A 26,148-nucleotide genomic window follows, 5' to 3' on the forward strand; every position below is an offset into this window, starting at 1 on the left:
GCCTATACTGATGGAACCGTTAACTAGATGTGCGAATGGTATTAAAGCAACAATTCATTAGTTGTACATTAAACTGCTAATCAGTAGAGCTGCATTAAGCCATTAGAGCTGCAGACACTCCTCTGCTAGCCACGTCTCTGGGCAAATTACGCCTGGCACTCTGTGCACTCCATGCCAGTCATACAAAGCAGCTCCTCACAAAGCTGCTGAATGGGGGGCTCCTGAATTTAATTAAATCCTGAGCTGATTTGGAAAACGTCAAAGCCATCAGCGCACTGCCTAGGAGATGCTACATATCTTTATTAAGGCGAGGTCTTATCTTTTTTGAGATAGGAGTCAAGGCCACGCTTGGTTTTTCAAGGTGCATTATGAATCTCTTAAGATATCGGTGCCAAGGAAAGGATGAAAAACACCAATGTTAAAATGAAAGTGACAAAAGCTTTTTGTTATTCAACAGTGGCTTTTTGCCAAAGTTGTTTCATTTCTGCGTGTTGAATCGTTTCGAGCGTTTCTAGAGGACAGTGACAATAGATAAATGAGATGCGCTGGTCTGCTTGACGTTGTGTATTATATTTCTTGATATAAATGTATTGCAACTGTAATTTAGAGAAAGAAGAGAACATAGTTTTGATGCTCCTTCCTGCATAGTCGCCTTGCCTAAAGGGGATGTTTGACCCGTTTGGTAGTTCTTTGGCACAGTTTGGCACAGTTGCTAACGGTCACAGCTGCAAATAGCTTTGTCCTTTTCTCCTCATTCTAAACCTGTGGGTGTTCTTAAGGACCTGTTTAGTCGGGAGTCTTACACTCTTGTGCAAACACCCGCAGTGCAAACTTCAAACTATGAACCCAACGCCCCTTATTCTTTTGTTCTGTCCTTGTCTTGCAGCAGGCGTGGCCCTCTGGTACCCAGCAGATCTTGCTGCCCCCAGCATGGCAACAGCTCACCCACACCTCTGTACAGCACACCACAGTCATCCCGGACTCTATGAGCACCTCTCAGCCCCTGACCAACTGGAGGTAAGACCACCTGTGTCCCCTTACTCATTTACACACAACAAGGCAGCTTTCACAAGAGCGATTTTGGCATCCGCAAGAAATTCAGTTGACACGCATTGCTGATTTGTTTCTGGGCAGAGATCAAGGTTTGTTACTGTATACTGAAAATGAGAATTGAAAACAGAAAATGTGGTTCAAGTTGCATAGACATAATATCTGTAAATAAAAATGTCAGTTTATCCTGCAGCTATTTGTATTCATTTGGTGTCACTGCTATCTGGGATAGTCGGCTAGGATTCGGTCTGAAAACAAACGGATGCAAGCGCGTATATACTGATATTCAAAAACAATATTTATGCCATTGTGCTTAATATTAGTGCATAATATTGAGTAAATTTAGCATTTAATTTAAACCTAGTTTAAAGGCAATGAAACAGTAAAAACAGTAAAAAGGCCTACATGTAAGTACACACTAGGAAACCAAATGCGAATACATCATACAACAGATAAACCGTCCTAAATACAGATATGATTAAGGTTCACATGGCTAGAAGTGTGCATTGGGATACAACAAAAAAAATTTTGCATGAGCAGTCATATGTGAAGCTTGTGCATTGCTGCACAGTACATTTACATAGCAACTGCCTGATCACGGTTGTGGTGCTTTAAATTAGGCTACTAGTTTGTTTACATTTTTGGGAACTAAATGCGATAGAACAGATTGTGGGCAGGTACAAACAAAACAGAATAGCTTTATTATTTAGGATTTAAAAATCAGTCCCATGCACACCTCTAGTTTAGACCAGTTATGAACTTGAGTGGAACTAACTGTCATGGCCAAAATTCACAAACACTGCTGGCAGGTTTCTACTTCTGGGTTTTGTTTTCCCAGTGTTTCTGGGGACATAGTGGTAGGGCTAAAAACAAAACAAAACTAAATCAACTACTAAAAAAAAAAATACTTCTGTTTTAGGCCACACCCACTTTGGGTTCAAATCTGAATACAGATACGAATACAAAAAGATGTCAACACTAAACTGATACAGATACAGATAGTGTCATTGTGTTACGCCCTAGCGTGCACACACACACACACACACACACACACACACACACACACACATACAATTAAATCAGAAAGTCATAGCGCAGCTCTATAATACATTTACATATCTGGCAGATGCTTTTACAACAAGTGAGCTGAGCAGATGAAGATTTCATAAGCACTATTAGGTCAAATGTGTGTGTCTTGTGCTTGCTGTAAGATGTGGAAACTTGAATTGGGCAGTTTCTAATGTGAGCTGACAACCACAGCTATTTCCTCCTCCATCTTGCTCTACATCATGTATGACTGAAGCTGCACCCAGACCGTCTCCTATATGCTGACACATGGTCCAAATTCTTTGAACAGACAATTGAGCATCATTTCCATGCATTGCCATTCAGTGCTACAAGACATCCGTCATGTTGTTCTTATTATAATCAGTGGCAAGAGGTGCTTTTGAAGTATGTCCTTTTGAAAACAGCCTGAAACAATGTTTTTACGTTTCAAGTTGTGCTGCTCCATTTAGAAAGGAAACACGCAGAACATGGAAACATTTAGAATGGAAGGGAAACGTGTGGTTAAGCCATGTCATGATGAGGCAGTGAAGATGTACTGAGTGTAGTTATTAAGATGTAGTGAGTGTAGTTGGGGCTACAACTTCACAACCACTTTGTGGCTCAGGGGGTAGAGCGGGTTGCCCACTAATCGTAGGGTTGGCGGTTCGATTCCCGGCCCATGTGTCTCCACACGCCAAAGTGTCCTTGGGCAAGACACTGAACCCCAAGTTGCTCCCGATGGCAAGCTAGCACCTTGCATGGCAGCTCTGCAGCCATTGGTGTATGTGTGTAAATGTGTGGATGAGACACGGTGTAAAGCTAACCTAAGCTTAAAAAAAGCACTATATAAGTGCAGACCATTTACCATTTTTACCATTAATTACACCCCTACTAATATGTATACATCAAAAGAATGGACACATCACTATACCCCATTACTGAGCATATTGATACTCATTTGCACCATTAAAACACAGGGGTAAAGTGTTATATTGCATGGCTATTTGACTTTGATGAATGAGCAAGTTGAACGAGGCAGGAAGCTGTGTACTCAGCCTACCAGCTAGGTTTGCTCATGAATTATGCATGTAAAATGAAGCACAGTTTTATTTTAAAATCCTGCTCGTCAAAAGAACATCATATTGCATTCAGTACTAATAGAGATGTTAAATGTTAAATGTTGAGTGTTTCGTGGGGCAGCTTGGGTCACTAAGTTAACTATAAGGGGAAAGATTTGAGCTGGCTCACATTGCTGTGTAGGCAGCAGGCTGAGGCTCATTTGGGTTTGCTGATGTCGTGAGAAGTGGAGATGCGAGCCTTCAGCCCAGCCCTGACGGCTCTATTGTCCTCGGTGAGCCCGTCTGCAGGAGTGTCGCACTCGCACTGCAGAGTCAGAGATCTCTCCTGTGAGAGCCATCCCTCTGCTGTCAGTCTGCTCTGTGTCCAACACAGACACTGCTGCCGTCTACTGGACAAACATCGTACTGAATTAGGTCATGATCGGTAGCACTGTCGTGTCATGTGGATCATTGTGGAGTGTTGCTTGATTTATTTCCATTTGAATAGATTTACATATCTTTATTAAAACAGGGCCTTATCCTTTTTTTGGAGACTTTAGAATAATATTTATCTCTGATGTGGATTTGGATTTAAGAAAAGGACTGAAAATGAAGTGAAAAAGACAAGCTTTCGTCATTCCACGCTGGCATTTGCTTTCTGAAAACCTATGAGTATAAAAGGTTGTATAGTCTAAAAGCTGCTCTTGTTTTTTTGTTTTTTTTCCCCAGGAATTCCCATCCCCATGGCAGCCATTACAATCCCATCATGCAACAGCCAGCCTTGCTTGCCGGTCACGTGTCCCTGCCTTCCCAGCAACCTTTGAACGTGGGCGTGGCTCATGTAATGAGGCAGCCGTCAAACAACAGCTCATCCTCCAAAAAGAGTAAGCCACAGCAGATGAGCAACAGGTCAGTAATTAACTATCATGTTTGGGTTTTTATGACATGGATGGAATGAAGAGTTGATTCCCTGACACGTTTATGTGCCTTCCTGTTTTAGGAATGTGTCCACCTATGAGGTGTCCTCATCCCAGGCGGTGTTATCCCCTCAGCGCTCGAAGCGTGTGAAGGAGAACACACCGCCACGCTGCGCTGTGGTACAAAACGGCCACTCTGCTCCCTGCGTCCCGGCTGAGGCCTGTGGAGGAGGAGGAGGGTGGGGAGAAGAGCAGGCCTCCAGCACAACGCGAGAGCACCACGGACCACACAACCAACACCCGCAACACAACCAACACAACCCACCTCGACAGACCATCATCATCCCCGACACCCCGAGTCCAGCTGTCAGCATCATCACCATCAGCAGCGACACAGACGAGGAGGATGAGCACAAGCAGCCCAGTAACACCAGGTCAGCAGGGATATTTTTTTGATGTATAATGCAATTTCTTGTGTTTTGTTTTTTTAAAATAACAATTAGATTACACAGACGCTGATGATTTTCCTACCTGTGTTGCACTCATCTCCTCACAGCACATCATCCAAGCAGCGGAAGAACGTCATCAGCTGTGTCACTGTCCACGACTCCCCAGATTCTGACTCCAGCAATAACAGCCCCTATGCTGTCGGCTCCCGAACCAACGGCCCCAACGCTAACAACTATGAATCTAAGGGCACAGTGCTGGACAACTACAACAACGGAAATCCCCGAACCATCATCATCCCTCCCCTGAAGAGCCAGACCAGCGAGAGCCTGAGCGAGTGTGATCGACTTGTGCCTGGTGAGACGGAGACTTTTCTCAATAAGTCTACCATTACAAAAAGTTAACATGAGCTCTATATAGTTCAGGGTTGTCTGTGGCATCCATAGCCAGATGTATGCACATTAATGAAGTCTACATGAATTAATAAATATCTCTGACACTGGAAATATATCTTTGATCACTACAGACACAATGAACCACCAGAATCCTGCCTACAAGTATAAATCCTCCAATGGAGGCCTGTCAGCCAACAATCACTCATCAGGGGGTGTTCCCGTAGGCGGAGCATATCGGCAGCAACGTTCCGGGCCACACCCTTTCCAGCAGCAGCCGCTCAATCTCAGCCAGGTGTGGAGTGTATGTGTATATGGTTAAGCTTTCTGGTTTGCATTTGATGTATGGATGTGTAGTCGTGTTTGTCGCTAGACAGCCGTATGGATATGCACAGTGGTGTAAAGTATCAAACCACAAACAAAACATGAACCCCGGGGCAAATAGCGTGTTAATAAAAAAATAGCGTGATGATACCGTGCAAAACAAGATGAATAACGTTATATCCTCTTTTGCAGGCTCAGCAGCACATGGCGGTAGAGAGAAATGGAGGCCACAGGAGACAGCAAGCCTATATCGCACCAACAATGGCTGCCCAAGCTCCCTATTCCTTTCACCACAACAGTCCCTCCCACAGCGCTAATGTGCACCCCCACCTAGCTGCCCCTCACTTATCTGGCCAACCTCACCTTTACACGTACACCACCCCCGCTGCCCTGGGATCCACAGGTACTGTGGCACATCTGGTGGCATCACAAGGTTCAGCTCACCATGCAGTCCAACACGCTGGCTACCCGCCAAGCATCGTGCACCAGGTACCTGTCAGCATGGGCCACCGCGTTCTGCCATCCCCCACGCTGCACCATGGCCAGTACCAGCCCCAGTTTGCCCATCAAACATACATCAGCGCTTCACCCGCCTCCACTGTCTACACTGGATATCCCTTGAGCCCCACCAAGATGAACCAATACCCGTATCTCTAGACCCGAAAACACTGGAGCCGAGTCCAACGCTGCTTCCCATCCTCTCCCCACTAAAGACAGAGTCAGTGAGACATGCCCAAGCTTAACGGCCCCGAACCCTTTCCCTGTCCCCGTCACGCTTAAACTTGAAGACAATGAAGACGCTGATGGAGAAAGAAAGAGTACTATGGGAGTGAAGGGATGAGTTTGAAAGGAGTTTTCTTTGCATATGAATTTGGTTTCCTTTTTTTTTCTTTTTTTTTTTTTTTTAAATAAAAAGGGCCAGTTCTGTTTCTTTTGGTTCTTTCATTATTTTCAATATGGAAATCATATATTTTTACATTTAATTTCTTTTACAGCATGGTCACGTCTGTTGGCATTTTGGGAGAGTTTTATTAGCTCGTTTGTTTGTTTTTTGGTTCCTTTTTTTTTTTTCCACTGACTGTTGAGCTGAGGTCAAGTGGTGGATGAGAACGTTATATAAGGTGAAATACGGATACCTGCTGCTCTACAAAGAAAAAAAAATAACGATGGCCTTGAACTGTCTTAAACATTTCCGAATCACTTACGGTGATGGGTGCTGCACGTACCCCGCCGTCCTCTCCTAACAACAGCTGGAAGAGTCTTCTGGAAATATGAGGAAAAAAAAAAAGACAAAAGACTTTCTAGTGTATTTATAGATTTTTTTTTTCTCTGTTTGTGTTCACATTTAGAAAAGAAAATACTTTTGTCATACAGTAGGACATTTAGCTAGCTAGCCCCCCCCTTTTAGAATGTAGCAAACTTCACCTGCTTATTTTATGAAGAACCTTTCTGATGCCAATAGAATTTGTTTGTTCCTCCTCTTTAAATGTGATTGCACAACGTTGTTGTAATAACATAAGCATGTATAACATAAATAGTCTGTGCACGTGTGTGCTGCTGTTGGCCATGTGCGTGGTACACCTTCCTCTGCACAACATTCCTCCACCGTCTTAGGTCTATCATTGTTCCCTTGTAGTGCCTTACACATATTACAACAGTTTACTTGGCTGGAAAACCTTTTAGAACCAACAGAAACTAGTTTGACCGTTGGCTTCTAGGTTGGACATCTTTGTCTGAGATGTTTTGTTCTTAACTTCCAGGTGTAAGCTTAGTCCTAAATGTAATTAGCTAGGTTATTATACACAACACCATTTCGTACAACAGTGCTTCTTGTTTAGCATGCATGAGCTTATTTAACATTTAGACCAAGATACTTCCTTGGAGTAATGAACCAAAGTTGTCATTCGGTAAAGATTAGTAACATTTTGTTACTATAATTATGTATAGTATGTTTACTGTATAGCGTAGCTGTGTGTCTTAGGAACCTATTCAGTGGCACTGAGCTTTGTGTTTGTTTTGTTATAACAGCAGATTGATGTGAATTGTTGGAACTGAAGCACTACATGTGATTCATTTGAAAACCTGTGCTAATACGTTTGAGTAATAGTCATAAAACTGAGGTTAAGGTCAAAGTATATTATCTGCTAATGATGTCCAGTTGCAGCACATCGGGGAGGGCTTTCTGGAGGGAGGTCAGAAGAGCAGGAGTGTTTGCAGAGCGAACAGGATTGAACAGCCCCGGTGAGCCTGGTGCAGAAATGATGTTGAAACAGTAAACCTGTGAGGGTGAGCGAGCAGGTTGAGGTAGGGACAGGACCGATTAAGGTGCTAAAAGATGGCACTGGATGGATTTCGGATGGGAATTGTAGGGAGGAGAGAGGGAGACTAAATTCCACATCTTAATGAGAATAGCATGTTGGCTTTGAGCATGTCGGTAGGACCTGGAGGAATCTGCGCTTACTAGAGGCACTGCATGAAAACACACTACCTTCTGATCCAAAGGGTTGTTTGGGAAGATCCGTGCTGGTTTTTTTGTGTGCTTTGAAGGCTGTGGTTCTCAGCATGAACTGAAGCCAGTCACAGTAGGGAGTGTTCACCTGAAAGAGTTGCAGAAATTCGTTGCCCCGCTTTGTCTTAATTAAAGGAAGAACATGTGCTAGATCTTCCTTTAAAAGAAAAAGGATAGCTGATATGGGGAGGAAATTGTGGGCCAACGTTTTGTTTTTGTTTTGGGTTTTTTTTTCTTCTTCTTCTTTTTGCTGCTTGAATTAGTGTCAGCTTGTGTTTTCGCCAATGATTAGGTGATTTGACTTGATGAGGGCACATGCATGTGATTTTCCGAGTGCATCTGATTCTCCCCTCTCATGTCATGCCATAGTACTTGCATTTGAAGTGGTTTTATTTTTGCATTTTTTTGTTTATTTTTATTATCATGCTATACTACAAATATATTATGTCAGTTAGAGATACATTTAGAATAATTGTCAAGGATTTTTTAATTATCATTAGGCTCATTTTTATTTGTATTTGGTGTTGTAATAATGATAAGTATTCTTAGGGGCATCTAGTAGTCAACAGTGTTGATTTTGGTTGTGATACCTTTCATTTTTCATTCATCAGCTTATCTGATCTTTTGTTCATTCGGATCTGAATGATGTAGGATGTCAGGACGTCTATTGATTTTTAAGTTGTATTCAGCTTGTTTAAGCGCCATACGAGCTCACTGGCCCCAGGACACTGAGACGGAGAGGTTCCTGTGTTATTAGAAATACATCTAACATTCCATATTAGAAAGCCTTGTCCTGTCTCACTGCACCGTCTATAGTCTCCGGTTCTGTCTTACCTCATGTAGACTGGCCCGTCTGACCACACGGGGACTCGTTGTCATTCTTCCCACCAAAGAAATTCAGTGTGTTGATGATGCAGAGAATTGTCCATCGAAGTAACGGAGATGACGGACAGAGAAAGAACAATCAGATCAATATTAGAAATATTCGAGACCACAGCATATACAATAATTATACATAATTTGTTCAAAATCACAAGTAAGCTAACTGTGCATGCTGTCACAAGCTGCTCAGTGCTTTTGTTTGAATCCCATTGTACAAATCATTTGATTTCTACAGGTATAAGAAAGTAAGGCCACTTACTCATCTTATACATTTTAGTTACAAGTTCTTCAGCTTTACTAATGTGATGAAGTGAGTATGTGAATCGATTAACAAAAATAAAGCAGTACTCCATAGTGACCTGAATAAAATATCAGTAACGGTCACTAGCACAAAATGAATGTACAATGTGAGACTAAACATCTCATATCTATCTCTCTATCTATCTATCTCTATATATAGAGAGAGATATAACTATAACTATAACTATTAGTTGATATAAACAGTGCCATCTTTTTACTGTAAATGTAAATTTTCTTTAAAAAAAAAAGGATGCAATATGTCTCACTAGAGCAACTTGATTACCATTAACATCCACAAAAATGTGTTATTCAAAGTAATGTCTCGTTTGTTTTTTTTTATTTCATTTTGTTTAGCCTATCACATTTAAACTGAATGAGATGAGCTGTAAAGCCCTGTTAGCTCTACAAAGTAGTAACTGCAATTTTTTTTTTTTTTTTTGATACAGGTTGCAGTACAGATCCAGTGACCTTACTGTTACCAAAATTTGCTATGTCTGAAAACTAAACACCTTTTATATGTGATGTAACAATTTCAAAATTTCAAACAAAAAGTCTTTTTAACTATGATTTTCTTTACACGATCACCTCCTGGAAATTCATCCACATGTCCAAACACTGCCTTCCAAACTATGAACTCAAAGCTTTAAGCAATGGTCAAAATTCTTGTATTTAATTAATTATTTTTTTCGTAAAACTTTTTTTTTTTTTTTTTTGCGTTGTTTTTATCCATGGTAATCCAATCTGTAACAGTCTTATGGTCTCCTTCAGTTTAAAAGACATTTCCAGCGCCAGATGTCCTCCTAGGTAACTCTATGAAGCGTTTTAATTTCCTGACAAGAGAGAATGTTGTTTATTACCCTAAATAATCTAAATCAGTATAAGAACGCTTTCTGAAGCACACACTGTTGCGCAACATCGGAGCTGATAAAACATCGGAGCTGTTTTGGTGACACAGTGACAGCACTTCAACAAACTTAAAGCCCTTTTGTTAAGTGTTTGAAAATGTGGTGTTTGTGGTGTTTTTTTTTTTTTTCATGGCGTGGGTTAAAACAGAATGGTCACAGGTTTAATGGAGTCGTTAATCTACGGCTAAGAGGCCAAAATATAGAAATGGCCATTCTCAATACTTTTTAGAACCAAAAAAAATCTAAATAAAAACCAGTTAATGATATTTAACCCCTGGCAGAGGTCTAAGTATGGAGTTTAATTTGTAACCTTGGTCAGATTATCAGTCAGGTAAAACCATCGTGGACTTAAACCTGACTATCTAAACAGCTCTAAAAGGGTCTTGTATTACTTCACTAATGTAAAGGTAAAGGTGTACTAGCTACAGTATATCCTATTCTCCGTGCAGACGGTGCTGCAGACACACTTGATCAAACACAAATCTGTCGGATCCAACCTGACAAAACGACAATTCATCACCACAGTAATCCATTATGTAGCTGTGATGCACTGTAGCCATTTGTGCAGCCATGTATGACATGAACTTTTTTCTACTTGCACAGCAACAAGAAACAAGTCAAATGTAAACTAAATATTTTTCTATAATATCTCAAGACCTAAGAAAGCATCGGACCCTGACCCTGATTTTTTGGTGTCTTTTTTTTTTTGTGTGTGTCTATTGCTGTAGGGTTTCTCAATGGTGTATCTTATTAGTTGTTGTCAAAGCTATTGTGTGCTGCAGTATTTTCAAGTATGTTTCTTTGTTAACGTCTTCTTTTGTTTATTTAGCTTTCTTTATTGGGGATTTGAAGAAGTGTGAAGTCTCATTATTTCAATCTGTTAACGTAGCGCTATGTGTACCCTGTACCTTAGACTAATATTATTAAGTATGTTATGAGAATGGATATTTTACTGGCTTTATAGAATGTTAAAAATGAATATAATAATGATAAGAAGAAGAACGATTTAACTCCAAAAAGTCGAGTACTTGCTAACTAAGCGCTTGTGTTACCATTAAAGATGTTGTGTGCTTCTCTTAATTTTCGTTGTAGAAAAATTGAGCGAGTTTTTATTAGGCTTCGACAACTAACGATAGCAGTGTAAATTTATGGAGGATTTTAACAAACATCTGGGTTATAGAAGAATATAGTTATTTTAATTGTTCTATTTACTAACTGTAGGGTGAGAAGGGGCTCGCATTGTGGTGAACTATGTTATAGCTTGTTATTCACTGTTACTTTTGATCATTTTTTCGGTCTCCAAGGTGAATCGAGTTATTAATGAGAATTTGTATGCTCACATATGCATATTGTATATGTGTAGAAATGTAATCACACTTTGTCTTGGATTTACATTAAACTGTCACAGCATTAATCTCCTCATCTCATGATAATTTTTATTTATTTATTTGCTTTAGTTTTATGTCTCTTATCTGCTTTTTGTGTTTTATAACAGTTGGACAATGTTCATGGGTAATTTAGTTAGCTTAATACATGTGTTATTACCAAGAGCAGACCATAATTTGTGACTTCATTAATCAAAGCATTCTCATATATACATGTCTCAACTTTTTAAGGAATATAACACTTCGAAACACGCTGATATAGGAATTTACACCGCATTTAGTTCCAGTCACTCAATTCTCACCATGCTGTTAGATGGCTGCTGCATGTTACATGCTTGCTCATTACTCTGTTAAACAACAAAAGACTAAGCTGTAAGTGCGACCAATGAGTAATGTTTTAACACATTCATGTTTTAGTAGCAGATGAAAGAGGGGCAAACTACGCCTGCAGCAGTTTTATATGTCGCTTGAGGTCAATAAGTTATTATAAATACTACTTTTCATTCATTTAATTATCCTTACTGCTAGATAGCAGACAAACACTATAACACTTCATTCACCTGGAAATCAACATAACTAAAGACTGACATTTACATAACATAACATAAAGATTGAGAAATTACATTTCTCCAATTTCTCAGATTGGACTGATTCCTGGACTGAACACTGTTTCCGCAGAGATTGGAATAACAACTGTATGTTTCACTGTAGGTAAAGTCACACAGTGCGCAAATTTTGGGAATCCCTCAACAAATGTAATATTTTATTGATCTTTTAAGTGAAAAGTATTAAAAACATTTTTTTCTTTTTCTGAAAATGTTATTGCACAATTATTTTAGATTTGATTTAAAAAAAAAAAAGAAGGAATTGTTGCACATACAAAAGTTTGGACACCCTTCTGAATGTAAAGTCTCAGAACTTAACTAACTCATTAGGTCTTAATTGAGTCATTGGGACTCATTACTCAGGTCAAGAATTGACATTAGGAGTTCTCAGATGAGGACAATTCCAGAGTGTAATACATTCTCTGACTTTTCAAACCTTGTGCTAACGCGCAACAACCATGGCCTCCTCTGAGCAGCTGTCTGAGGATTTGAAAATGAAGCTAATTGATGCTTACAAAGCAGGGGAAAGCTGTATATATAAAATGACCAAGAACACCTTTAGATAGAACTGCCTGTATGCTGGCCGTTTACGCAAAACAAATCCCCCAGATAACACTAGGGACCTGCAGGAAGGTTTAGCTGTCACAGAAGTGGTGGTGCACTGTTCTACACAAACATGATCTGCATGGAAGAGTCATCAGAAGGAAACCTTATCTGTGACCTCATCACATAAGTCAATTTCTGAAATATTCAAAACAACATCGAGATAAGCCAGAGGCATTTCGGAAACAAGTTCTGTGGACTGATGATGAAAAAAAAGGAACTCCTTGGTCACAATCACCAAACATATGTTTGGAGAAAAAAAGAAGCAGCATTTGACGAAAAGAACACCTTAAAGAGATACTAGCTTCTACAACAGGACAATGATAAAAACATACCTCAAAGTACACCATGAACTACTTCAAGAAAAGCAAGCTGAAGCTTTTGGAATGGTCCACACAGTCCGCTGACTTGAGCATCATTGAAAATCTGTGTGTACATTTTAAACATGCTGTGCATGCAAGATGGCCCAAGAAGATCTCAGAACCAGGCTACATGATGAACATTGATGATGTCCACCACTCAGTGGGCCAGTCTCTGGTTACACAAGGAAGCCTGTTTTCTCCGCTAGCGAATACAGCAGTTTGAACAATGGTCTTACCGACCATTTGGGGGCCATGAGCAGGACCAATTGCCCCTAGGTGTGAATGAGATTGTGCCTGGTGCCTTGCGATCCCATTCATCCCATTCAGGGTGTGCTCAGTGTTTCTGGGATAGGCTCCAAACTCACTGTGACCCTGACCAGGATGCTGAAGGATGAATGAATGAATGAATGAATGAATAAATGAAAGAATGGTGTGTTGTCCTGTTCAAGTATGGAAAAATATCTGAGCAATGTTGCACTTTCCTACCTATATCTATGCTTAAAATGAGCACATCTTCTAAGCATGAATAAAATACATGAAACGAATTTTATGCAATACATTTCATCATACAGTGGATGAATTAAAATGCCCTTTTATTAACCTATAATATATAATTGTCCTTTCCTTTATCACCAAAAGGGGGCGATGTGAGCCAATATATTATCAATGACTATACATTTGATTCATGTATTTTCCCATGTATTAAAAATGACACAATGTTAGAAATAATTGTCTTCATTATTAACTTAGGAAACGTATATTTCTCTATTCATTTATCTAATCCCTTGTTTAGACATTTTAACACCCTACAAGACTAATTTAGCTCTTTAGTTTTATCTCGTCCTACAAACTATAGACTACAGTCAGCGTTGCCGTGAAACCACAGACGCCAGTGGGCGAGTCAACCTAACCCCATTACTGATGGACAGCTCTCACAGCCAATAGCGATCGAGCTCCTCGGACTACATGTCCAAATAAGTACAGAGGAGGGGCGGGACACTGTAGTGCCGAGTACGAGTGGCTCTATTGGAGGAGGGAAGGATGCTCTATAAGTCGAGAGGAATCAGGCACCTATCCATGAAAAATATCCCGTTATGTCAAGATGTCATGGGAGAAAAACTTTTCTTAGATCCGCACCTGATTTGCAATCGAGTATGAAACCTGTCGACTCGAGCGGATATTTAATAAACTAAGCGCCTTGTAAGGTAAGGGTCGTGTGCCTCAATGTTAGCAAAGGCTCCAGAGATAAATGTGTGGCAGTTAGCGAAAATATTTCGTTTTGCACAAAGCTTAGCTAGCATGCATGTAATTAATGTGAGCTAGCAAGAATAAACGCAGAACTTAATAAATAAATAAATAAATATTGACTAGTACCAACGGCGACGGACAGTTAGCTAGTTTAGCTAGCATTAAATGCCACTACAACAGGACACCGTTATTGCTGTCAGAGTCTCTTTAGCACTTTTGGGAAAGTAGCCTTTGATAATGGGAAGCCCGGGTTTGTTATTGTTCGTTTTGCCACAAATACAGCTAGAAAACCAGCTTTCTTACATAGTGGCACACCAAATTATCCACGAGTGAGAAGAACGGCTCAGAGCTAATTAATGGGTTTTTTTTAATCGGTCATACAGTGATTAATAAAATATTAAACACCTAATCCTCCTGAGCTGTACCTGGGTAGTAACTTAGCGCTTAGTAGCCGGATATCATCACAATAGCTCAGGTTTCTACTTCATAATTGACACTATGGGATTTCTATTTTAATCAAACCTCTGTTTGGATTAAAAACAAGGCGGTTTTCTTTTTCTCCTGCACGAGCGCGTGCTAAAGAAACAAAGAAAGCGCGCTGCTCTGCTCTCGCGCACACCTACGAGTCCCAAAATGAGCACGCGCACGAAGAATTCTCCTCTAACGCACGCTCGTGCGGATTATTGAGGCATGAATTGAATTGCATTGCATTGCATTGCAGTGTACGTGTGTGTGTGTGTTATCCATCCCTAATTTTAATTTGCAGATTTTTCTCGTCCACGGTGCGGACCGGTTCTTCTCCAATCGCCTCGGCCAAAAACATGAGTTTGTCTGAATGGAGGCTGTGACGCGTGCAGCTGCTCTGACGGCGCAAAGCCGAGGATGGCGCGTTGTCTCTCTGTGCTTGATAACGCTGGTCTCCATGGCGACCTCATACCTCCCAGCTCAAGGTAAGTTGCATGAAGATGATGATTGTGGGAGCTTTGCACTGAAACAAGGTTTAGAAGCTAAAGCAGCAAGGATGTTAAAGGAACACTCCACCAGAAACACATTTAAATGCTTAATCTAAAAGATTCGTGATGTGGTTAGAGATTCTGATGCTAATTTGTTGGTTGGTGCTGTATTTGCATTATTCCTGGGAGAAGTTAGTGGTTATGTGCTGCAATGATGTCACGTGGGACCTTGCTAACCCAGTTACAATGCATTTAATAGGACACTACATTGAAAGGTGCATTAGGTAAGATTATTCCCCCCCTAAAGATTAGGTTTCAGATTGTTAAATAACTGGGTTGAGGTTTAAATAATTTTTCCCCCTTGACCCCCATTCCCACCAATGTTCTCGAAGCTCCACCCCATTCCCCACCAATGTTCTCGAAGCCCCACCCCATTCCCACCATGTTCTCGAAGCTCCACCCCATTCCCACCCAAAATCTCGAAGCTCCACCCCATCCCACCCATATTCTCAAAGCTCCAACCCATTCCCACCAATGTTCTTGGCTCCACTGCCATTATCACCAATTTTCTCAAAGCTCCACCCCCATTCCCACCCATGTTGTCAAGCTCCACTGCCATTCCCACCAATGTTCTGGTAGCTCCACCCCGTCCCCACCCATGTTCTGGAATCTCCAACACCATTCCTACCCATGTTCTCGAAGTTACATTCACCACCACCCCTTTCCCACCCATGTTCCTCAAGCTCTACCACACCCCCCCCCCCCCCACCCCAAGATCTGCAGGGGCCCGTAGAGTGTCTGTGGCAACCAGGAGGCCTGTTCAAACACAAAAAAGCAATATAGACCTAGAAGTCAGTTTTCCAAACAGGTTTTCTCAGCCACTTCATGAACTTGTGCTGAGGTTATTGCATAAACCTTTTTTTTTTTTAACCATATTCTACATATTTTCCAGGTTATTTGTACATAAGAAATAAATACAAAGAACTCAACTCTTGCACCTTTAAACAATGGTCAGGTTTCACTTAGCCTCTAAAATCACAAGAGCTTTCTTTCTCACTCACCATTTTCCTGTTTTCCTTTAATGTCATTTTAAACATATAAATTTTGGATACCTCAAAAATGCTGGACTCAAGGTTCAAATAAGTTGTGCTGAGTTACAGCAGAGAGAGGGTCAGAGAAATGGACAGCCTAAAGGACTAAAGTGCTGCCGCATCGAGCTCTTTGTTTAGAGATGAAGCAAGGGTTAAGTCCTACAGGCGCCATTATTAGCAGGTAGTCGAACGGCATTACAAAGTAAATCTCGGACGTAATGGAACCTCGTGTGTTAATTATAAAGATTAATATCCAGAGTTGTTCAGGGTGGATTTTTCCTTAAAGCTTCAGATCTTGGTATTTGGTCTTTTACAGAGACTTCATCTATGGATAACAGTGCAGAGCTTTATTCTCAGTGTCATGCTCACTGTTTAGAGGGTAGGGGGTGTCTTTAATATTAATAACCTCATGATGATAATTATGAACTGTGCCTAAGTACACTCTAAGTGCAGATCTTGTTGCTTTCGCAGTGGAAATTGTTTTTGTGTCATAATAAAATTTTCTCCTTCCTATTGAAGTTTTTGGATTATGGGTACTTTACACCCTTATGAGCTCTGTGAATCTTCCTAATTGTTTTAATCTAATTTTTAAGTTAATGCAAATGTTATAGCTCTTCAAAACAATGACTGTTTGACATGATTAAATGATATACACTGGTAATAGTGATGTTTTATTAAGTTGAGAAGAGTTTGGCAGGATAAGACAAGCCATCTGCTCTGACTTTCAAAGCATGTCAGATTCGATGCCATATATCTGCCTCTCTGTTCTTTTATTAAGTGACTGACTGAACTTTTATGGATGAATTTGTTATTGGCCACAGTTTAAAGACGCCATTCAGCTTGTGGTGTGCTCTGTGTTGACTGAACGATTAAAGTTGCTGTCTCCTATACAGCACTCCTCCTCCCTTAACAGGTTGGAACGGTTGTCATCTCAAGCGGTAGTTGCCAGATACTGCATCCAGGTTTTTGACAGATCTTTACACTTGAGGTTTTGCACCTGCAAAACACTTGTCAGAATCCACAGCAAGGGTTAGAGATTCAACGCTAATCCAAGGTCAAAACACAGACTAACTAGGTCAAATCCATAAACTAGAAAGTTGGAAACTACAACCCCAATTCCAAAAAAGTTGGGACGCCGTGTAAAATGTAAATAAAAACAGAATGCAATGATTTGCAAATCTCATAGACCCATATAAAACCCAAGGTTTTAGAGAAACAAATGCTTCCATCCAGATTCCATCCCATCTTCTCCTGAGAGACTCTGCCTTTCTAAGATACACTTTTTATACCCAATCATGTTACTGACCTGTTGTCAATTAACCTTTGTTACAAAATGTTCCTCCAGCTGTTTCCTTTTAGTAACACTTACTTTTCCAGCCTTTTGTTGCCCCTGTCCCAACTTTTTTGAGACGTGTTGCAGCCATCAAATTCAAAATGACCTTTTTTTTTCTTAAAATGGTACATTTACTCACTTTAAACATTTGATATGTTTTCTATGTTCTATTGTGAATAACATATGGGTTTATGAGATTTGCAAATCATTGCATTCTGTTTTTATTGACATTTCACACAGCATCCCAACTTTTTTGGAATTGGGGTTGTAAAACAAGGGAAAGCAGCTCATAATTAGAGTACAACACATGCAGGATTTTGCAAAGACAGGCTATAGGAGCAGGGGCTTGGGGACACAGTGGCTTAGTGGTTAGCACATTTGCCTCGCACCTCTGGGTTGGGGGTTTGATTCCCGTCTCTGCCCTACGTGTGTGGAGTTTGCATCCTCCCCCAGTCCAAAGACATGCATTGTATGCTGATTGGCCTCTGAGTGTTACAAAGTGCCAGCACTGGAGACTCCTTCTAAAAATGTAAATAAACATCTCCTCATAAAAAAAAAATTATCAACAGTTAAACATTTTTTAATTTGGTTATGCGAAGCGTCCACCAAACAAAGTCCCTGTGTTATTTGGTACTATATATAAACAATAACCTATTAGAACAAGCATGTTAATTTAAACCTGTGATAGCCATTTCAACTGAAAGGGAAGTCAGAGCTGCAGTTATAAATACTAAATCAATACCTTCCAACCAATCAGAATGGAGAATTTGAGCGCAGTATGAGGTAATTACATTTATTACCTAAAGTGCCATATGACTTTCTATAAGCCTCAAGCTGAACAGTTTAAGGTTAAGTGCCTTGCTTAAGGGCCTGACTGTGCCTGGCATTCCTGGGATTTGAACTCTAAACTACTGCTATTTTAAACATAGCTGGTGTTTAAACATAGCTAGTGTGTCCCATGATTGGCGCTTCAGTGGTTAGACCCACTGATGTAAAAAACTGGTTAGATTCCACGTTTGTTGTGAAGTTCTTCTGAAATGTGCGACGCACAGATAGGATCTGTGTGCTTTATATACTGTTCAATTTATCAACTTCAAATGTGGCCTTATTCCATCGTGTCTGAGCTTGAAAAGGCTTAAAATACTACTGCTGTGTTCAAAAGGTAGTACTTTGAAATTTTGTTTTGTTTTGTTGAACTACTTCTGAAAAGTTTCGATTTATTTTTAGAATTCACTTCAGACTTAGACAGCACTACAGATAATTAAAGGTAAACCCAGTGGCTCGGTTACGCTGTAGGGGGCATTTATTTTTGCTGACATGGTTTGGGTTCACTTGTCCCTTCAGATTGCAAACCAATACAAAGTTGTTCTGTGTGATCACCTTTATACAATGATGAAATATTTCTATCCTGATGGGAGTGGTCTCTTTGAGGATGACTTACCACCCCCACCCCCCCCCCCCCCATTCCACAGGGCACGAGGGCTAACTGAATGGAAATCCTATACTGTGTGTTTGACAGTCACCAGATCCAAACCCTTTTGAACATGTATGGGAGATTTTGTGGTGCCGTGTTAGATGGAGTTCTTCACCACCATCAATAAAACACCAACTGAGAGAATGTGTTTTGGAAGAATGGTCTTCATCACACCAGTACACTTCCAGAAACTTGTTGAATCGGCAATGAGGTGCATTGAAGCTGTGGTGGTGCAACACCTTACTAAGACTCTTTATGCTGGTTCCTTTCATATTTGGTGTTGAGTGCTTCAAATGTAAATGCATTCTGACTACCGTTCTCCGTTAGTAGAGTCCGTAAAGGATACATTTCTCTACTTAAAGATTTTAAGAAGATTGTTTTTTAGCCGAGAAACACCATCAGAATGAGTAATGTGTAACAACAAAGGATGGTATAGTCCTGGCTCTAAACCATAAAATGCATGAGCAGTAGTTTAGTACTGTATAGATTCAGAAACAAACTTGGCGCACCATGACCTCTGAGACCTCTGTCAGTTACTATTAAATACATAATAATTCAAACACTTCCTAAAGTCCCAGTCCATGCTCATGTAACTACAAACCTTTCCTATTAGTTTCAGAGGAGTTACTGAGTATATGCTGTAAGATGAATAACTGAATAATAAACTGACTAATAGCGTATGCTGTATTAGTGACAGGACTTCCCAGAGAGAAATTCCTGTCCTTTTTATTTTATTTTATGCACTATATGGCCAAAAGTTTCTGGACACCTGACCATCATACCATATGTAAATCTTTTTCAAACTTTTTCCACAAAGTTGGAAGCACACTTTTTGTATAGGATGCTTTTGTATGTTGTAGCAAAGGGCTGGGCAAAATACATTGATATAATATCGATATCATGGTAAATATATATATATATATATATATATATATATATATATATATATATATATATATATATATATATATCTGAGCTATCGTTGGTATGGTGATGTATTTTTATGTTTTTAATAATTATAAATTAAATGGTACTGTATGGATGCCGTTGATTTGACTTTTTTTCTAATCTTCTTTGTGTTTGTAGGCATTAAAGAAAAGTATCATCAAGTTAATCAGACAACATTGTTTTTTTTTGTTTATTTTCTACTGTTTTGCAAACAGTTTGTTAGCTAAGTTATATATCATGATACGCATCGTAGAAATGCCCTCAAGTTTTGTGATATGATATTTTTGTCATATCACTCAGCCTTACTGTAGTATTAAGAATTTCCTTCACTGGAAATAAGAAGCCCAAACCTGTCCCAGCATGACAATGCCCCTGTGCACAATGCGAGCTCCATGAAGACATGGTTTGCCAAGGTTGGAGTGGAAAAACCCGAATGGCCTTCACAGAGCCCTGACCTCAACCCCACTGAACACATTTGGGATGAACTGGAATGCAGACTGCAGACGCCCCAGGCCTTTTTTTTCGCCCGACATCAGTGCCTGATCTCACTAATGCTCTTGTGGCTGAATGAGCACAAATCCCCACAGCCACGCTTCAAAATCTAGTGGAAAGCCTTCCCAGAAGAGTGGAGGTTATTATAACAGCAAAGGGAGACTAGATCTGGAATGGGATGTTTAATAAGCACATAATATGGGTGTGATGGTCAGATGTCCACAATCGTTTGGCCATATAGTTTACATGATTACAGCTCATATGTTAAAATGAACCAAAAAGCCTGAAATCAAGGCTGACCGAAAGTATTGGATGAAAACGAGAAACATTATGCATGTTCTACATATACAATGGAAAATAATAACCATGTAATTCAGATTACATGCGAATGTAATTATAACAAGCGAATGCTTGTGTAAGGTTATGGACTCCTGTACCGCCAGTATTTCACAACTCATAAGTGTTTTAGTCTGATTGCAGACCTTTTGAAAAAGTACTGAAGGTCTTCGGATGGTGCACGTTAATCGGTTACATTTCAGATATTTTCATCTGAGTTTTCTGAAGAATCACTCTGTAATTAACTTGGGGATTAGTCCTTTAAGCAGGTTCATATCTGAAACACAAATGAGGTTGAACAAGTAGATGTGTCTAAGGGTATAAGTTATACTCTTTTTTTTTAAGAGGCTGGATGTAAAAGTTTGTCATTTTGCTCTCACTGATAGAAAACTGCTGTTGCATCCCAAATCATATTCTAAACACTAAACCAGACGCCTTAGTAGCACTGACACCATTGGTTTACTAATATACTGTTGACTAGAGTAATATACTGATGTGTTTGAAGCACATCCCAATTCAGAGGATGTGCTTCTGTTATTGTCATCTGCTCAGTAGGACAAATACTCAGTTGTGTATGTTCAACCGACTGTCAGTTACTGAATATCGGGCGAATGAGCCCATTGCTGTGTTAGTGAATTATTCTGTGTGGTCGTGAGCTAGCTGGCTAACCTTAGCAAGTGCAAAGACAAGACCATGTTGCCTTTGTTATGACATGTGAAGCTCTGTGTTAAGTCATGCCAGAAATTTTGGAGCAGATCTTTTGTACTTCTTTCGGACTTGATGCGTATCTAAACTGGCAGGCGTGTAGAAGCGAGCGAGTCCAACAGCTCTGACTGTGAATTACTATTACAGGATTTCCTTGATAAGTCACAGCAGCTCACTAGCAGTAGGATTTTGGAGTGTTTTTCATTTAGCAAAAATGAACAAAGTGCTATAGCATTACTCCACAGCTGACCTCCACATCATTAACTCACCGATGGTTTTAACTTCCATCAGAACTCATTACACTGCCATTTAAAACATGTGTCTCATGTAATGATAGAAACGTAACAGAGATTTCATTCAAATGTCTTGGCAGTGATTGTTCAACTTCCACAATCAAAATCCAAGCATGAATGTGTATAATTAAGACTTATATATAGATCCTCACTGTCTGTCTGCTAATTAAAAGCGAAACTGTCTTTTAGAGGAAGAGGAAGAAAGAAACAGACAGTTAGTCTTCTTAGCAGAAGATCTCAGAGTTACCTGCTCCAACTCCAGAAGAGTCTTTAGGATACGGCGGCAGCGTGGATTATTTCCCAGAGTCCAGTGCATTGAGGTGGTGGAACTGAGCTGCAGAAGTGTCCACTTCCCCTGGGACTGGAGGACACAACATACGTTCCTATAAGCTTTTTAGGTTATTTCAGTTCTCTGTGATTCACAATGAGCTCAGGACTAATACAGCACTAATGAATCATGTTAAATGTGGCCCTAAACTTATTTTGTGTGTGGGTGTGTATGTGTGTGTTATAGAGGCAATCTTTATTACACAAAACTTGTTTCGGTCTGCCCCAGATTTGAGACTTGGACAGAGGTTCACCTTCCAGCAGGACAATGACCCTAAACCAGTGGTTCTCAAACTGGAGCCATTGACTCCTGGGGGGCTTCAGGATGGTGCCAGAGGGGTGCATAGAAATTCTATAAAAATTATTTTAAAAACTTTTTTTTTTTTTTTAACTTTTATGTAAGTTTGGATTGTGAACCTTTGAACTGTGATGAACATAATAAGAAATATTAATAAATGAAATCAATTATACACAGCACACTAAAACACACACCAAACACCAAAATGTTGATATACTAGTGTTCTGTTAGCCACACCCTGATAAAACCTAAGACTATTTAAAATGGATAAGTCTTTAGATAGAGGATGTTGTCTCTTAGCTGAGAAAGTTACTACGGAAGAGCCTAGCGAAATTGTGAAAATTTGACAACTCTAGTGGGCCACAAAGGGATGCGTCCTACACAAGGGGGGCCTCACGCTAAAAAAGTTTGAGAACCACTGCCCTAAACATACTGCTAAAGCAATACTGGAGTGGTTTAAATGTCTTGGAACGACTATTCAAAGCCCAGACCTCAGGCCAATTGAGAATCTGTGGAATGACTTGAAGATTGCTGTACACCAGCACAATACATTATAATATATACATTATATTATAATACATTATAATAACTTGAAGGAGCTGGAACAGTTTTGCCTTGAAGAATGGGCAAAAATCCCAGTGGCTAGATGTGCTTACAACTGTAATTGCAACAAAAGGTGTCTCTACAAAGTATTTTGGGGGGTGCAGGGTGTAATATTTACAGTATGCACACTCAAGATATCTTGTTTTCGGGGTCTTAATTGTGTCTATCACAATTCCCCCCCCCCCCCCCCCCCCACAACAAAAAAAGCCATTATTTAATTCCACGTTGTAATGTAACAAAACAGGAAAAACACCAAGGGGATAAATACTTTCTCAAGGCACTGTAAATACTGGTGGAGTTTCATTTTGGTTCAGAGGAGAACACTCTTTTTCTCGAAAGTTGCCTATTAGACTGCTTGCCTGAAGTCTGAATCACAACAAAATTGATTCTTTCAGTTTGTTTCAAATCAAAAAGCAAAAATTGTGTATAGTTGAAAACAAACTTTTTTTCTTCTTCCTTGGACAGAAATAGAAAAGATAAACACATTTTTGCCAAGAGCGTGAAGAAATCACAAAAAAAAATCACCCAAGCACAAAGAACAAGTTTATTTTATTTTTTGTTTGTCTGTCTAAATATCCAGAACACATGGCATTTCTGGATAGCTATAGTTCTGTCCTTTGGCTCAGGTTCCAGCTCACGGCTCAGTCATCGACAAAAAATAAAAAATTCTGCCCACAACCCAAAATACACGGCGTGTTTGGTTCGCTTTCTTCATTCGGGTTATTCAGAGACGAATCACTTTCTCACTGCAGTCGAATTGTGCTAGAGTTTGCCTGGCAGCAGAGCAAGACCACATCACTCGGACTGGTCGTTTTGGTGCGATTGGTGTGTTCTCACCTGCCGAAACAAACAGCGCCAAAGACGAGAACATACCATGCTCCGACTCAAACAGACTAAACACTACATATGCGAAAGCACCCTTAGTTTCCTAACTTCTCAGTGGCACTGTCTTGTTCCACAAGTGTATGGCTTTAGAGCTGAGCTGGTTCTTACTGTCTAATTACACATGTTGTCTCTTTTAAAGTGAAACCTGATCCGCTTTGGAGTGACAGTGAGAGTATTCATTATTCATTGGCTTCTGCACTGGGGACAGATCAGTATGCCAGGCCCATCGAAATACAGAGCTGCAATGCCACACAAGCAAACAAAATGCCATTGAAGGACAGAAAGGCTGTTGGAATCTGTTCACTTTTGCTGCTGAAGGCTTATATTGCTGAGAAAAAGTTGGTCGGTGAGGGGAAGAGGCTTTCTCGTTGTGCCAGAATTCAGATGATCCAATGCACTGTGCTGAAAAATGGCTGCCTGTATTAGTTAGTTCTTTAAGGATAACATTTATGATGCTAATTTGTTATATCGTCATTATTCTCATGAGAATTTAGCAGTATGTAGGTTTGAATTGCTAGCACTGTTAAATTGGCATTTAATAGCAATCTCAAACTAATTAATGATTGAAACAGGATGAGATATAGAGGTGTCTTCAGGTATCAGTTGCATTTAGTGAGGTAGCTTACTGCACCCAGTTGGCTAAGTAGCAATGGCAGTGACAATTATGAACAATCAGGGAAGTTAGTAGTTTATTAAGCTTATAACATGGTATTAGATACTCTATGCTAATAGGGCAGTTGTTAGGGCAGGCGTTTTCTGGTAACATCTTAGCTAACAAGGCTTTTTACTAAGTGACAGGACGTAATACCCCCACCATGTTGAGCATTACACGCTGCCATGTTCATATTTTAGGCAGGTGGATGTCTCTACTCCATACCATCTCTGGTTTAAAAGCTGGTTTACACTCATTTAAACAAGACAGTTTTGTTAAATAAATGTAATACTCAAGATTAGAGAAACAGTGTCATACTGTTGTATCAATATATAAGTTGTTAAAGGGATAGTTCAGCCAAAAGTGAAAACGCTGTCATCGGTTACTCACCCTCATGTCGTTCTAAACCCATAAGACTTTCGTTCGTCTTCGGAACACATATGAAGACATTTTTAATTAAACCTGGGAGATTTCTGTCTCTCCATTTACAGTCCATGTAACCAAAACTTTCAAACTCCAAAAAGTTTTTACAATGCCTTTATGAACTTTTTGGAGTTTTGGTTATGACATGAAATGTGAGAAACTGATGACAGAATTTTCACTTTTGGTTGAACTATCCCTTTAAAGGTGTATCTATTTTTTAATATTCTTAAGCCCAGGACTCCAAGAGAACCACTTTAAGACCCTTACACAAAGCCTTTAACCCACAAGCGTATCCCAGCCCGTATTATGTCTCAATAGTACGTCACGTTGCATAAAACCATCTGTCAGCTGAATAAATGGAAATGTAATAATGGTCCCCACATATTTTCTTAAAAAGATTGAATGTGGATAGTAATAGCCACATTAAACCGAATCTCATGGTTCTTCCTGAGTCATTGGCTATTAATTGTTTTGCAGTGCTACCGTCGAGAAAATATTTAATGCTCAGTCAGGCTGTTGCCAAATATAACTAGTAATTTGGACATCTGCAAGTAATTTAGACTGTCCAGTTTTCTGTGGAAAAATCTTTGTTAACGAGAGATCTCCACACCCGATACCTACATTAGCCATTCTTCATGTTTTTAAATAGTTTCTTAAGGTACGTCAATTTAATAGGCGATTAATAATACAGTACTAAATTTTACGTGACAAAAACCTCGTATCCTGAACGTCTAAATTCCTAACTCTTACAAAAGACTGTTGTTTTTTGGTCCTGCTTGCAATGTGAGAGGGAAAAGAGCCTAATTAAGATCGCTGTTTGTTCCATTTCCATCTGTTTTGAACTCTCTATTGCTTAATCATGCTTTTTTTTACAGCTCATTTTGGCATAGCTCTGTCAATTGTATTTCAGATAAACTGTGTTCCTGCTGGAGTCTAAATTTGGACCTGATACAGCACGTGTCACCAGTTTTTATCTGTGACTCCTGACCGAAGAACTCTGTTTCCTGTCTATTTGTTCCGTAGAGTAAACAAGACTAGCAGCCTGCAGGGATAAGAGCGGACTCTTTTAGTATGTAATCAAACGTGGTGAAAGCAGAGCAATGCGAGCCGAGACCTGGGCGACCGAGATAACACCATGCCCATGCTGATGTCTGAGCTGTTACACGGTCTATTTTAAAGCACAGGGCTCAGACAAATAAGAGAAATCCATCCACTTCCATGTCGGTCATCACTTGTCGGCTTTGTTTTAAACGTGGTACTGGTTGAGACATAAACTACATCAATTTCACTAGAAGGAATTC

At 39.9% G+C, this 26,148-nt stretch overlaps 2 protein-coding genes across 4 annotated transcripts in view; both read left to right on the plus strand.

Moving 5' to 3' along the window:
• hipk2 (homeodomain interacting protein kinase 2) overlaps positions 1 to 11,252 on the plus strand; it is a 98,785-nt gene extending 87,533 nt beyond the window's left edge. For 2 of the 3 annotated variants that reach the window (XM_053622796.1, XM_053622799.1), the window contains exons 10-15: positions 887 to 1,017; positions 3,885 to 4,064; positions 4,156 to 4,506; positions 4,629 to 4,876; positions 5,046 to 5,206; positions 5,428 to 11,252. In XM_053622796.1, coding sequence (XP_053478771.1) covers positions 887 to 1,017; positions 3,885 to 4,064; positions 4,156 to 4,506; positions 4,629 to 4,876; positions 5,046 to 5,206; positions 5,428 to 5,892 — 1,536 coding nt within the window. In that variant the 3' untranslated portion in view covers positions 5,893 to 11,252. The remainder of the gene's footprint in view (positions 1 to 886; positions 1,018 to 3,884; positions 4,065 to 4,155; positions 4,507 to 4,628; positions 4,877 to 5,045; positions 5,207 to 5,427) is intronic. The other variant, XM_053622798.1, reaches the window with a different exon arrangement.
• A 2,357-nt stretch (positions 11,253 to 13,609) lies between these two features.
• si:ch211-1e14.1 (UPF0606 protein KIAA1549) overlaps positions 13,610 to 26,148 on the plus strand; it is a 57,771-nt gene continuing 45,232 nt past the window's right edge. Inside the window, exons 1-2 of the mRNA XM_053622800.1 lie at positions 13,610 to 13,991; positions 14,801 to 14,984. Coding sequence (XP_053478775.1) covers positions 14,870 to 14,984 — 115 coding nt within the window. The 5' untranslated portion in view covers positions 13,610 to 13,991; positions 14,801 to 14,869. The remainder of the gene's footprint in view (positions 13,992 to 14,800; positions 14,985 to 26,148) is intronic.

The sequence above is a fragment of the Ictalurus furcatus genome, chromosome 4, assembly GCF_023375685.1.
Source record: "Ictalurus furcatus strain D&B chromosome 4, Billie_1.0, whole genome shotgun sequence".
Taxonomy (NCBI): Eukaryota; Metazoa; Chordata; class Actinopteri; order Siluriformes; family Ictaluridae; genus Ictalurus; species Ictalurus furcatus.